Genomic DNA, 15,332 nt, shown 5'->3' on the forward strand with positions numbered 1-15,332 from the left:
TAATGTAAATCTTAATAACTAGATTTAAAATGTTTTCACCAAATTAGTCCCTCTTTACTCGCAAATCTTTCAGTTTGTGTTTGACAAGATTTAATTTAGTATGAATATTGAGTGATTAATGTTGACATTAGCTGATATTTTTATTTTATCTGCACTGTTTTTTTTTCTTCACAATTTCTTTGGTGAGTAGTTTTTTGTCATTTACTGGTATAAAATGTCATCAGTATAAATAATAAAATATTATGATATTTTATTTCAGCTAGCCCTGGTCAACTGATCATTTTTAATAATATCAGCTTCTTAATAATAACAGCTCACATTTACGTAATGCTTTAAGTTTCATAGATGATTTTCCTCACACCAACTGTGAGGTCCCTAATAGAGATACTGTCATCTCTGTTTTACATATGAGTAGACTAAGGCTCAAAAACATGAAGATCATAGCCTAATTAAGTGTCAAGTCTGCAGCATATACCTGGTCTTCTGAATCTTACCACTACATTCCGTTGCTTTTTGGACCATATCTTTTCTAAATTTGCATATCAGCATGGGCAGTAATATATTTCTTAATTAAGGTTCATCTTTCCCTTGTAATTAATTTAGTGAAATTTAACATTAAGATAGTGATATTTTTGTATGTAATACAAAAAGACACACATATATTGTCAATAAACATTTATTAAGTGCCAGCTATGTGCTAGGCCCTGTTCTAAGTTGGGATACAAAAACAAAAAGAGAAAGGCAGTCCCTGCCCTGAAGGAGATTACAGTCTACTGGGAGAAAGACAACACACAAAAGGAAAGTGAAAAGCAAAGAGGAAGGAAAGAGAGAGGAGAAGGTGCCAGGTAGGGACATGGTGGAGAAGTTGATCAGAGAAGTCCCAGAACAGGGTGGCCAGGGGAGAGTTTTGAGGTGTCTGAGCTGAGCTCCCTCCTCAAGGGGAAGTTTGAGGTTCATGGCCCCACCTCCAGTCAGAGAGGCAGAGGGGTGTTTGTGGTGAGGTGGGGTCCTAAGGCTGATGAGGATATCCCAAGAATGAGTTTCCTGAAGCAAACAGAGAAGTCCCAGAGTAGAGCAACCAGAGGAGAAAATTTTATTTTTTATTCCAATGGTCAAGGTATAAACATTTTAAAAGTTCCTCTGCCTACTTTAAAAAAGTATATGAAGTCCTAAAATGGTTAAAGTAATCATTTCAGTTATTCAAATAGTGACCGTTAGTGCTGTAGAATGTTTCTTAGCAGTTAAATGAGGTGATAACTGCGTATAACTGTAAAACTATAGATATAAATTAATATTTGAAGAGGCATATATATGGCCTTCATATTATTTTAACCTCTCTGTCTTAGACTCATTGTTGGTTTCTCCATCTAATCCATGTTGTTGACTTTTTCCTGTGCTTGAACATTTTTTTCACCTTTGTTAACTTAGCTCACATAATCATTTTAAGTTAATGTACTAAGTTAAAATGTTAAATACAATGCCTGTGTAAAGAATGTGACTTTTTAGGAGTCGCAAACGGTTTTTGGGGAACTTTTTTGGAAATGTGACTTTTTAGACATTGATCTATTTTATTTTAGATCAACCTTGGAACAGATATTTTGTGTGTGGCTTATAATGTATAAGATGACATTTTCCCCCAGAAGACACAATTGAATGATAGGAATAAATAAGCCTATGTCAACTTTAGACTCTTAGTAATTGTTTTCTGATATTTATCACATCTAGTTAACTACTTGTTGAAACTGCCAAATACATTCTGAGGTTTGAGTGTATAACTGAAAAATAGTACTGATTTACTGGATTTTTTCCTACCCTGCTTATATTTCCTATCTGGTTAGCATAAATACTTTTTTTCCTAGGTAGCAATAAGTATTTTCACTTTTAAAAAAGTCATCTATTCACATCTAGCCCTTTTATAAAATAGAAGTAATGTTATTTGATAAATGGCTGTCCATAAATAAATCTAAATTATTTGACACTGTCTGGTCTCTTTATGGCTCTCCCTAAGGCCTGTCAGGAACAGTGCACTCTCACGTGTTTCCTCATGCTCATTTTGGTAGGTGGCCCTAGCTGAAAACATAGGCTACATGTGGCTCAGTGTTTCCCTGCTTGTTAAAGCTTCTTGCTGGTTTCTAGTTCTTTGCATGTGCAAATTTTAGTAGGTTTCTTCCATGTTTTAAATGGAGTGGGCATGGATGTTTACCATAGGTTCAAATTATGACTTATAATTACTTCAATATTTAAAAAAAAAGTATTGTTCAAAGCATTATTGCTTACTTCCATGGTCACATTAGTCTGTACCTGTAGCTTCTTTAGTGTCCTCCTTGAAGTCTCTGTTCTAGTAGCTTGAGTGACACCTTTTGGATGTAGCAAACCATTGCACCATATTATTCCAGTGAATTTCATTTGTGTATGTCTTGACTTTTGCTTTGCAGTGCTTTCTCAAGAAGTATTTGTCAGAGTTATGTTAATGAATCATTTGTTAGAAAGCCCTCTTTTATCCCATGCCTTTTCCTTTTAAATTCAGATGCTTCTAAAACGATTTCATCCTGCTCTACCCCCTTTTTTGGTAAATTGTAAAGGAACATGATGGGAAAAAATGGGTATATTTATGTCACATTCTAAAAGAAGAAATTAGGGTTAATTTCATATATATGGACATGGATGGTATGAGGATTAATTTTGGCAAAAATCTACAAAAAGCTTTCAGGTGCTCTGAGAAATACAGCATATATTGTATATTGTTATCACTATTATGCTTTAAATGAATGGTCCAGTTGATAAAGAGTCTGAATAAAAAGAAATTGGCTTTCTATTAATAGTTTCAGTAGAATTCATTGTGTGAAGACTGTTTTCTTGGATTTAGAGTGTTGTCACTAGTTTTTATAATTCCATTCAGATTTTTTTTTTCCCAAGTATACATGAAATGGGAAGATTCTCACTGGATTGTTCAACAACAGTAAAGCATATAAATTTTTTTTCCTGAAATAACTTAGCAACACTATCTTTTTCTTTATACTTGCAAACATGAATGCATGTTGTTGTTTTAAAATGTGTATTGGCTTGAGCTTTATGGAATTATTTGTCAGAATCTAAATAAATACGTATATTTTGAGTTTTTGAGAATATACTTTTTAAAGGTTATTTCTAGTGATCACTTTACTAATTTTATCCAGGAAAATGTATTTTGGGGGAATGAAAAGATATAGATTACTAAGAGCTGATATGTTCAAAATACAGTGCTCCATATTAATTTTTAAAAATACCATATTTTTTGTTTAGGTTCCATCCTAATACAATTCTGATTAAGTACATTTTTGTTATGGTGCTGTCTGTTACAGCTTCAGTACAAGGAGATGTAAGAATGCTTTTTTTTCAGCATAGTATTTCTATGGATGTCTAATGGCAGTTATTTTCCCTCTACAAGCGGCAACATTTGGAACAGCATCCATGAGTATGCCAACAGGATTTGGAACGCCTGCCTCCTACAGTCTTCCGACTAGCTTTAGTGGCAGTTTCCAGCAGCCTGCTTTCCCAGCCCAAGCAGCTTTTCCTCAACAAACAGCTTTTTCTCAGCAGCCCAATGGTAAGATATGACTCATGGGTGGCTTATCACACTAAACTAGACATTGTGTTAAAGGAATCACTTTGAGAGAGAAAAAGAGTGTGTGTGTGTGTGTGTGTCTGTCTGTCTGTCTATGCGTGTATATGTATACACACATTTGTGATTTCATTTTATGAGTGTGTATTTCCATGTGATAGGCAATTAGCTAGAAGCTGGGGATGCAGAGACAGTGAATTAAATAATCTCTATTTTCAAGGAACTCTCATCCTACTAGGAGAGAACACACATATGCACATTCTTATATGTATGTATCTGCAGAATAAATACGAAATAACAGGAAGGGAAGAGATGAAGTACCTACCATAAGCCAGGCACTGTTACTGCTTTACAGATATTTTTTCATTTGATAAGGTAGTAGCAAGGGGAAGGGCCTGGGAATTAGAGAGCAGAAATTACCAAAGGCATCTTTAGAAGTGGTGCTTGAGCTGTTCTTAAAAGAAGAGAGGGATTCTATGAGGCATAGGTGAAGTGGGAGTGCACTCCAGGCTTAGGGGATAGTCAGTGCCAAGGCCAGGGGATAGGACAGTGAAGAACAAAGAGAAGTCCAGTTTAGCTGGATCCCATCGTAAAGGAAAAGGGAAGTAGTGTATGATGGAACCACAGTGACGGGCTGAAGTCAGGTTGTGAAGGACTCTTAAAAGCCAGAGTAATTTCTGTTTTATCAGAGTGAATGGAGAGCCACTGATCCTTCACTTAAAGAAAATTGTCATCTATTTGTTATCATCTGTAAATTAAAATGTATAATTATCCAGTGCTATTATGCTTCCGCAGAAAACATTATTTGATAGTCAGCATAATAAATTAGAATTGTTCCTGACAATTGAAGTCAGTTGTTAGATAAACTGGTAGAGTGTGAACTCGTAGAGGGCAGAGGCTGTCTCACATTTGTACTTGGATCCCTACTGCCTGACACCTAATAAGTGCTTGTTATTTGACAGAATCTTCTGACTGTTAGTTATCTAAGGTACTTTGGTGGTTGAGGCATGGTGAGAAGAGAGCTATTTGTTTGAGAGCCATTTGTTTTTAAGACACTCTAGAGGAAATTTTACAGCTGAAATTTGAGAGGGAACTCTCAGGGCATAGTTCACAAAAATCTTTAATATTAATATTGTACTCTGTACTGCTAAAGATGGAATTTCTAAGAAGCTGATTATGAGACTTCATAAGCATAAAGGCATCTTTTTCATGTATGGATTGTAATTGATGGGTCTATGTTGAACAAGGTGCAGGTTTTGCAGCATTTGGACAAAGTAAACCTGTGGTGACCCCTTTTGGTCAAGTGGCAGCTGCTGGAGTGTCTAGTAATCCTTTCATGGTAAGTGAGTTTAACTGCCTAACTTTCTAATTTTGCATATTTGAACACATATTACTATTTACAGATTTAACTTCAGAAACATGCAGCTATTTTTCTTTCAGATTAGGAAAAGAAATGTGAATCTTTCTATATGCAATTCAGTATTCTGATGCCATGGCACAAACAGATTATCTATGGTTGATCCTCTTCGGAGGATTGTAATTTTCAGTTGGTGAGCTAACACACAAACATGCAGCCATGAGCAAGCTACTCACAGACTGAAGTCATCTTGCTCCATCCTCTGCTGAAACATCAAAGGCTACATTTTATAGAAATAGGGCTTCCCTTTCCTATTCTAGTGAAGCTAGCATTTTAGGACTTTAATGGATAGCATGTTTTCATTGTGTTTATTTTTGCCTTCTGTTCACTTTTAGGCTGGTGCACCAACGGGACAGTTTCCTACAGGAAGTTCATCAACCAACCCTTTCTTATAGCCTTAGAGACACTTTACTGGAACGGACTTTATTGTGGTCATCTAACATCTCTCCGCCTCTTGCACTGTTGTCTCATTTCACTGATTTATCTTTAAACACAAGAGAAGTCTTTAAAAAGCCTGCATTGTGTATTAAACACCAGGTAAAATGTGCAAAACAGAGGGCTCTGGCAACATCTTTTAATATGTGAATTGGCAGAAAAGGTAGCGGTATCATGTATAGTAAAATTGGCTAATAAGTTATTGCAGATACCACGTTCATTATGCTGCAGTACTGTACATATTTTTTTTCTTAGAAATTAGCTATTTGTGCATATCAGTATTTGTAACTTTAACACATTGTTATGTGAGAATTGTTACTGGAGAAATAGATCAGCCACTTTAAGGTGCTGTCATATCTCTTGGAATGAATGAACTAAATCATTTTATCCATTGCTACTGGAAGTTATGAAGTCAAGATTGGAAGGTTTTGTTCATTCTTCAGTTTTTTTTTCTTTCCTAAAGAGCTCTTCTATTTATACATGCTTAAGTTCTTTAAAATGTAGAGGGTTACCTGTCTGCATAATAAAGCTGATCATGTTTTGCTACAGTTTGCAGGTGAAAAAAATAAATATTAGAAAATATGCTATTGTTTCTGTGTTCTTGCTGCAATGCCTTTACCAAAGTGGCCTTAAATGTGAATAGGTAAATGGGAACATCTTGAATCAAATTTTTAAAAGATTTCTCGTGGCTAACCTTTATGATAAAAATTTATAAAGATTATGGGAAGGCCATGTGGAAAATTTATTTAAAAAAGAAAACTATTACAGTTATATTCAGGAATGTCAGTGGTAAAGCATTTATATGCAGCTGGTCAAAATCACCTTAATTCTGGTTTCTTGACAGGTTATGTGTTAGCAATTTGTTTTAAAAATTGCATGTATATGTAGTTATCCAAGCCTTATTAGTATTTAATCATGAAACATAAGAAGAAAGCACAGGGCCTATTTCAATATTTTTTGTTTTTTAAGAATTATCTTTGAATGTGTTTGAAATATACATTATCTGTTTGACTTGGTTACACTTTCATTTCAGCAAATTAGATTAGTATTGTCAGAAGGAAATCTTTTTATGTTTAGTATCTGGAGCAAGAAAAACAGAATGTTCAACAGCTGACCAGTGTGCAAAATTCCTTGTTACAGGAAAGCCAACGATGTTAATGTTTGGTGGGTGCTTAACATTAACATTCAAGTGAATGCATATTAGATAATGTACAGTAATGCCTCACTCATCTGGAAGTCATTTATCTGGCCATTTCAGTTATCTTGTACATAGCTGAGAACCTTGGAATAAAAAAATATACCTCTTAGCACCACTATAGTTATTGTAATGTCTGTGTACTAAATCTCATGTACTTAACTCACAGGAGGAGAATTCAGGTCAGTAGAAAGAACATTTACTCTTTATTTTACACACAGCAGTTATGTGTGTTTTCTGACTTCCTAGTCCACAATGCATATATAGAGAGCCGGGCTTCTTAACTTTTTTGTATCATGTGTCCCATTGCCAGTCTGGTAAAGCCTAAGTCCTCCTTAGAATAACATTTTAAAATGTGCAATATAAAATACATAGGATTACAAAAGAATCAATTAGATTGAAATACAGTTTTCAAAAAAGATTTTTAGAAAGATCCAAGGTCACAAACTCTGTGTTAAGAATCCCTGGCATAGATAAAAGTTGACTAGTTGTGTAGGCACACTGACCACAGTCATGGTGAGGTTGGAGAAGGAAGCCTGAAAGTCATACACAAGAGCTAAGAAAGCATGGCATTGCAGGCTCCTTTCTCCCAGAGATATCACTGTCCAATAACGTTCACAAGTATGGTCCTGAGTTATCAAGGAACTAAATCATGTTCAGTAAAGTGTTGAACATCAGGGAAATGTGTAATACCTTTTAGAATTATTTCTCCTCAAAATGATTTAAAAATTTAAATTTGTCATTTAAAGTGGGTAAATAAATTGCCTAGAAAAACTAATAATGTGAAACAATTTCTTCCCTAACTAAATGTAGCATCATAGCATTTTAGAATGCATATGTGATATTTTGGGAGCAATTGAATCAGTGTCTGTTTACCTTGATTGATGTCTGGTTTATCATGACTATTTTACTATGCAAGCTGGCTTGTACACAGGGACCTCTCCTAATTTCCCCTTTAAAGCAATGTATTTTATCATGTTAGACTATTGAGCGTACTGTGTGATATGCACCTCTGGTCCGTCTGTGTCAATTTATACATCAGATGATTTTACATGCTGAAAGGACTACTTAAGCCCCTTTCCCATTTAGGGAAAAGGCTGTAAGAAATGTTTTTGGTTTCTAAATTTTTGTATATTGGATTTCAAATAACCTAGCTTACCATCCTGAAGAACCAAAACTGTTGCTAAAAGATTTTAAAGACTAAAATTTTTACTCAGCATGTCTTATAGGTTTTTTAAAAAAATTAAATGGAATCTCTTGTGGACTATTTTAAAATATTAGCTACCAATCTTAGATCAATGATTATTTTTTAATGAAGAGCTATTTTTGTGGCTTTGATCTTGTATAAAATTATATTTTTACCATTATCCAAAATTACATTAACTTCCATTAGAAGTAGTGCACAAAACAACTTCTCTTTATTGTAGTAAGAATGCTCAGGATCATGGTGGGTGTTTGGAGAAACTAAAGCTTTAAAAGAAATATAAACTAACTTTTTAAAAGAGTCTCAAGTTTCTTGATTGGAATCAAACTCTCTTTTTATTTCTTCTCTTAGCCATATTTCTATAGGGTTCTTTCCTATATTGGTGTAAAACCCCTGTTGTACCAGTGGAAAGGTTTTTTGTTCTGCCTTCAATAGAAAATAGAGACCAACTCAACATTTTTCTTTCTCTTTTAACAGCTATTTATGTACTAGAAGGTACATTACTGTCTTTACCCCTTAGTTGTAACTAAGTTGATATTATATAGTAATTGCTTCTACTTCAAGGTTCTGTTATTTCATCAGTGTGGGTCCTCTGTTTTCTGATGTGTGTCACGTCCTCTCTATTGCCTTATCTCTCAATCTTCATGAGTTGCCATTGCTGAAAAACTCATCGTCATGAAGGGAGGGACTGGTAACCATCTGGGCTCTCCACAGTGAGCCTGGGTGACAGGCACACAGTCCCTCACTGAGTCCTCAGTTGAAGCCTTTTTGGCTCTGTTGGACTTCCCAGAGCATGAGCTCAGCTGGATCCAAGGTGAACATCATGTTACCCTAAAGCACTGGGGGAGGATTTCACGGGGGCAGTTGTTTTCGTTCCAAAAATGGAATAGCATGATTTGTTAAAGTCTGTATTGTTCATGTGTAGTTCCTTAGCACTGTAATTTTGATAGGTGAGAGAAACATTTTAGGGTTATATACCTTTTTTAAAATAGAAAGAGAGAAAATATATTTACAACACTCAGCTGTTGAAAAAGCTGGCTAATAGAATTAAAGATGTGTTTACTCTGTGGAAAAAAGACTTGTAATATGTATTTTTTCGTGACATTTTATGTTATTTATGGTGAAAAACAGTTATTGTTGGTTGTCATTTTGATCTCACATGTTCATTGTTTTTAGAAGCCATGCAATATTAAACAAATTAGTTCAGGGCTAATGCTATCTGAAGAGCTACGATTTTTTTTTTTCTTTTGGAAAGTAGGATTTTTTTTTTCAGTCTGTTGCCCTTGCTGGGTAGGCCCTGGTGCAAATTATGGCATATTAGCCACTGATCTGTGTCCTGCAGCTACTTGTGAAGCACATACTTCTAGACATTCTTTTAGACTGAAAATAAGACATGGAGGAGAGGGCGGGAAGGGTTTATGTGGACTGATGTGAAGTGTTTCTGGGACACTTTATTGCCAAAAACCCATTTATTAAGTTAGTTGTAGCTGACTGCTGATTCCCTTGTAACATTTAGTATCTCCAAAACATGCTAAATTCTGAGAAGTATAGGACTAGTTACTTTTAACAGGCTCTGGAGATGCATGTGAGTGAAAAAAAAAAAATGAGTGTACTCATTCTCTCTCTCACACACACACACACACACACCGAGTTACTAGCAAAAAGCCTTCCTCATTTTCTCTATTCTGTTTTCAGGTTTCAGATTCAACTTCAAGGTTTACTCTTTAAAAATATGAATTTGTAAATGTGTCAAATTTTGCTAAGAGTGTATTGTCAGCTAACCATTTTGCAATGTTTTCCTATAACAAGGCACTGCTGTTTTAAGTTATGTGTCATTTAATGTAAATGGGAAACAACTTCAAATAAATTAATTTATTAATAATGTCTCTTCATAATATGGTAGAGTGGCTTGCCTCTGCCTTTTTTATTTTCACACTGCCTTGATCAGATGTCTTAATTATAATTTGATAGTTCTTTTCTTTCCCCAAGAGTTATTGTTGCATCTGAAAAGATCTTCATACCTTTGAGGTTTTATTACTTCCCTCCTTTAGGTGTTGGAATGGCTTATTTTACAGAGCTTGTTTCCTGTCTTAAAGTTCCCTTTTAGGATTGTAGCGTCATAGATTTACAGTTGAATGAGACCTTAGAGTTAATCATTTCACACAACAATTAGTAAATATCAAAATCTTAGCCCTTTTCCCACTATACTCTGCTGATTTCCTTTGACCATCACATATTAATTATGGGATGGAGTAGGAATTGCAATTTTGTTGTTATGTAATGAATTATTTAAAGTCCTGTCAATGCATCTTTCACATGGTCTGTTGTATTTTTGTCTCCATATACCCACTGCCTCAACTTTACTGCCTGGATCTGCCCTTTCTGCTCCTCTTTTCCCCTCAGACCCTCTTGCATGACATTGTCATTATTAGTCTTCCTAAGGCATTTTTTTTTTAATACATCACACTTCTATGAGGAAATCTTGAAAATCTCCCAGTTGCCTAATAGATAAATTCAAGGCCCATTGCAATCTGTCAGATTCATCTTCCTGCCTTAATTTCCCCAGGAACTGTCCCTTCTGGCCACTCTGGCTGTCTTACTCTTCTCCAGAGCATCATTTTCATTTACCTGCCTCCATTCTTAATAGCATTTACATAATTCTTTAATGTTTACAATGTGCTTTACAAATATTATCTAATTTTATCCCACAACAGCCCTGAGAGGTAGGTACTATTATTTTTCCCATCTTGGGGCTTAGGAAACTGAGACAGACAGCTTAAGAGACTTGCCCAGGGTCATACAGATCACACAACTGAGAACTGGTAAGTGTCTGCGGTTGGATTTGAATTGTGGTTTTTCAGACTCTGGGTCCCATCTGGCTTACCTTGAGTATTTTTCAATTCCCTGTTTGCCTATTGAAATCTTACCAGGACTCCATGTTTTGCTTCCACAAAGGGCCGCCTTTGACTGCCGGGACAGGAAGGGATCTCTGTTTCTTCCTAGGCTCTTCTAGCACTTGTCATCTCTTATTTGGCCATTGTCACCTGGTCGGCTTTATGTGAATGAGTCATTTCAACTAAAGTGCAAATTTAGCGAGAAATTCACCCAACAAATAAGTCCCCTTGAAAGTGGGTATTGTTTTATTATTTGTCCTTGTATTCCCAGTGCCCAGCACCAGGCACATAGCAGGCACATAACGAAATGCTTATTTGAACACTGTGTAAAGCACAAAGCAAAAGCATTGCGAGAGATAGAGCAGTAACTCTGGGGCTAATCAAAAGAAAGTTTATCTGGTTGGGAAGAAAAGATAATACACATGAGGAAGAGCTTGAGTTCAAAATGGACTTTATAGCATTAACATTAGCATCTAATCAAGAGGCAAACACATGCTGCCTTTGCAGTGGTGTTTGATCTGGGTCTTGGAGGATTTTAAAAGGTTAAGAAAGGAGAATGTGTATTCCAGGTGTTAAGAAGAAACCTAGGATTTTTGTTGAAATGGTGAGTGATACAGTTTGTCTGGACCTCAGAGATCTGAAGAATGACGTGGGCAAAGGCTGCAGAGATGGACTAGAAAGAGGGTGGATGGCCTCGAATACTGGCCAAAGCAATTAGAACTTTATTTGATAGATGGTGAAATGCCACTGCTTGCTTGGGTTTGTGTTAGGAGCATTACATAGGCCAAAAACAACATCGAGGATAGAGGCAGAGTCATCCAATCTAGCAGATGGGTGTAAAGTCACGAGGCCTGGGTTTCCATCCCAGTTTTGCTATTTACTACAAAGGTGATCTTGGAGGAAATCACATAACCTCCCTGCTCTTCATTTTCCTTATCTGTAAAGTGAGAAGGCTGGATTGGATAATTCCTGAGGGCCCTTCCAGTGACTTAAATTGGAGAAGAGGAGATTGGAAATGAAGAACCCAGTCAGGAAGCTGTTAAGAGTGAGGTAGTGAGGGCCTGGGATAAGGGCCACATAGTGTGTCCTGTTTGATATTTTAATTCTTCCTAGTGTTTTGCATGGGGCTTGCATGTACCTTACCAGTGGCATCAAACTCAAGAGAAACAAGGGTCACTGATCCATACGTGAAGGTCCACGTATTGACCTAGTTTTAAAATGTAATGTTATCTATATTATATTTTTGTTTTGTTGCACATTTCCCAATAATATTTTAATGTGTTTCACTCTAGCAGGCACATCTTTGACATCTCTGTATTACATAAAGTCTACACAAACGGAGGGATCAAAATGGGATACTTGGTTGCTACATGAAATTCCCTCCTCCTTTATGTAAGTCAGCCAACTGTAGGTTAATTATCCAGCAATCTGTTTTAAGCCACAAGAAAAAAATGACTACCCTAAATCTGGGAATGATTTCAAGGACATCCAGGACTCAAGTGGGATTTTGGAACAGGAGTGGAGGCATTGTGGCTGCCTATTGCCATACTTACTATTGTCTTAGAGCTTGAAGTACCCGAGAGTATCAGAGGAATCCCATTTAAAGCTTATAGTCTAAGGGACACTTACTTAACCACCTTTAAAATGTTACATTTATGTGTGCCTCATGTACATGACGATGTCTTCTGTATGTGTTACCCTTTCAGGTCAACTTTTTAGGAATTTATTCTTGTCTAGAACAAAAAGCATATGTTTAGTGATTTGATGCCAATATTCTGTTAACTATGCTATTCTTAAGGGAACTAGGATCTAACAATTGATGTTTTCCTCTAGTCTGATAGAATCATAAGATTTTTTTGCCATAGAGGAAACCTTAGAAATACTTAATTCAACTCATCATTTAGAGATTAGAAAGCCAAGAATCGTAGAGGTTATGACTTAACAAAATTCACAGTTAAGTCACATCACAGAATGTTGAAGTTGTAGGGATCTCATCAACCATCTAAGCTAATTGTACCCTGAAAAAGAATGCCCATTACAACATTTAGCAAGTCTACTTGAAAACACCCGTGGTAGAACACATTCTACCTACAACTAATAAGTTTTTCCTAACATTTTAAACTTTTGCTCATTGTTTTTACAGTACTTCCCTTTAGAAGTAACAGAATAAACCCACTCCCTCTTCCAGCTGATAGTCTTTCCAATACTTGAAGATTGTTACAGTCTACCCAAGAACCTCAAGTTTCTTCAAACAGTGGCATGGACTCAAAGTCTGTTACCAACCTGGTAGCCCTTTTCTGGATGCTCTTCAATGTATCAGTCTTTCCTAAACTGTGGTTCCCAGGTCTGGACACATAATTCCAGATATGGTCTGAGCAGGACTAGTGTTTCCCCATTCCTGGGAGCTAAGTCAATGAAGCTTTAAATTGCATTAGTTTTTTTTTTTTAATTCCCATATCATATTGTTGACCGAACTTGAAACACAAAACATTCTACAAGACATTCCACAACTTCTTTTTCAGGTCAATTATTATCTAGCCATGTCTCCATCTGGTATTTTTAAAAAATGATTTTTTTAAAAAAATCCAATTGAAAGACCTTACATTTATCCTTAAGCTTTATTGTACGTTTAGCCCAATGGTCTAGGGTGGCTGTGAAGATCCTTCTGGCTTCTGACTCATCGAGTGTGACATTCTAGCTTTGTGTCATCTGCAAATTTGAAAGGCAAGCCATCTGTAACTTTATTCACATCATTATTTAAAACATTAAATAGCATCAGCCCAAGCACAAATCCCTAGAGCACTCCAGTGGAGAACTACCATCAAACCATTTGATCAATGGACAAGTTACACCAGGGGTGACTGTTTTTCTTTTAGTCTGGCTATTCAACCAGTTCTGAATCCTTATGATATTCTTTTAAAGCCCCCACACCTTACCCATAAAAAATAAGGAGATTTTTATCAAAGGCTTTGCTAAAAATCTAGTAGGTAGACCATCTCAGTAGCAATGCCCTGATACACCAGTTTAGTAACCCTGTAAGAAAAGGCAGTGAGATAAATTTAGTATGACCTATTCCTCATGAAGGCACATACTGGCTCTTTGTGATCCTTCTTGCCTCACTGTTCACCAGCTACTAGTTTTAATAATCCTCTAGAATTTTACCAGGAATTGAAGCCATTCATTGGCCTATAGTTTGCAAAGTATTCCTTTTCCTTTTTGAAAATTGAGGCATTTGCTCTTCTCCAGACCTGTGGTACCTATTTTGTTTTCCACTATCACTGGCAATAGCTCAGCATTCATACCTATCTTCAAATCTACTGTTATTCCCAATGTGCCATGTATAATGTATCTTTGAAAATGAGCATTAAATGTGTATTGTATAGGACTTTAAAGGGAAAAAAAAATTTAAAAACTAATATGGTCATAGATACAGTCTCCAAACTGCTTCATTTTACAGACGTGAAAGTTGAAGCTTCGTTGCTTGTTCGAGGCTCTACAGTAAGTAGCAGAATTGGGATCTGAAGCAATGAAGAAACGATTAAGTGTACTGTGTGCTAGGCATTGTGCTGAAGTACTAGGGATATTTGTACCAAAAGCAAGAAAACTCATACCCTCAAGCAGCTTACATTTTAATAGGGAAAGACTAAAGACAGATGCTTTTTATAAGTCTTCTTATCTTGGATATCAACTCCCTATGTCCTTGTTCTTCAGCAAGACCCAGATTTGAACTTTTGTTCTCTCTTTCCAGTTTATAAGGTCATAGATTTAGAGCTGGAGGGGACTTCAGAAATTATCTAATCTAATCCCTTAATTTTACAGATGAAGGAACTGAGTCCCGAGAGGTGTATTTATGAGAGAGTTCAAAGTCTTTAGGGGTTGAGGAATGTTTTATTGATATTTAATTTATAGTATATTATTTCATTAAGTGACTTTGCCAGGGAGAAAATGTGTGGAACAAATATATAATTATTTTCTACTCCTTGGAATATTCAACATGGATTAAAAACCAGGTCTCCTTTCTTAGGTCAAAGTTTAATTGAAAATGGTAAGGGACAGACAAACGATTTGAACACCCTTTTATTTAAAAAATAGCTTAGGCTGAGATACCAGCTTTTGCTGTATTGTGATCAGTGATAGCTACAAAAAAAACAGCCAATTCTATGAAGCACAATTACTCTTAATAAGTAGAAAATATTAAGATGTAATTGAAAATAGAGGAAACTAAATTAACCTTTAATTCTTTTTAAAATGTTTTGGTAAGATTTTGCTTTGAATGCTTCTGATTTAGTTGAATGAATTAAATGTATATGGTTGATGGGAGGAGACAATTCGATCTTTCTTTTTTAAAGGCAGATGAGTTCATTTTGTGGTTGAATTTTCAAGTCACTCTGGTCTCCTTTGGGATGGGGTTAGGGCTGAATTATGGATTTATGGATTTGAAGCTGCTCCTTGACATGAGTGACAACTACAGCCAAGAAATGTCCCTTAATAGGTTATGCAAAGGGCTGCCCTGAAAGGACCAGTTTCCAACTTCAGGTTGTGAGTGAGTGAGTGAGTGAGTGAGTGAGTGAGTGAGTGAGTGAGTG

General features: G+C 36.0%; 1 protein-coding gene across 2 annotated transcripts in view; it reads left to right on the forward strand.

The window, feature by feature from the left end:
* The window catches only part of AGFG1 (ArfGAP with FG repeats 1), a 99,430-nt gene extending 92,659 nt beyond the window's left edge, over window positions 1-6,771 (forward strand). Inside the window, exons 11-13 of one of the 2 annotated variants that reach the window (XM_027875942.1) lie at window positions 3,428-3,586; window positions 4,849-4,940; window positions 5,354-6,771. In XM_027875942.1, coding sequence (XP_027731743.1) covers window positions 3,428-3,586; window positions 4,849-4,940; window positions 5,354-5,413 — 311 coding nt within the window. In that variant the 3' untranslated portion in view covers window positions 5,414-6,771. The remainder of the gene's footprint in view (window positions 1-3,427; window positions 3,587-4,848; window positions 4,941-5,353) is intronic. The other variant, XM_027875943.1, reaches the window with a different exon arrangement.
* The last annotated feature ends 8,561 nt before the right edge of the window (window positions 6,772-15,332 follow it).

The sequence above is a fragment of the Vombatus ursinus genome, unplaced genomic scaffold (assembly GCF_900497805.2).
Source record: "Vombatus ursinus unplaced genomic scaffold, bare-nosed wombat genome assembly UNPS02014810.1, whole genome shotgun sequence".
In the NCBI taxonomy this organism is placed as follows: domain Eukaryota; kingdom Metazoa; phylum Chordata; class Mammalia; order Diprotodontia; family Vombatidae; genus Vombatus; species Vombatus ursinus.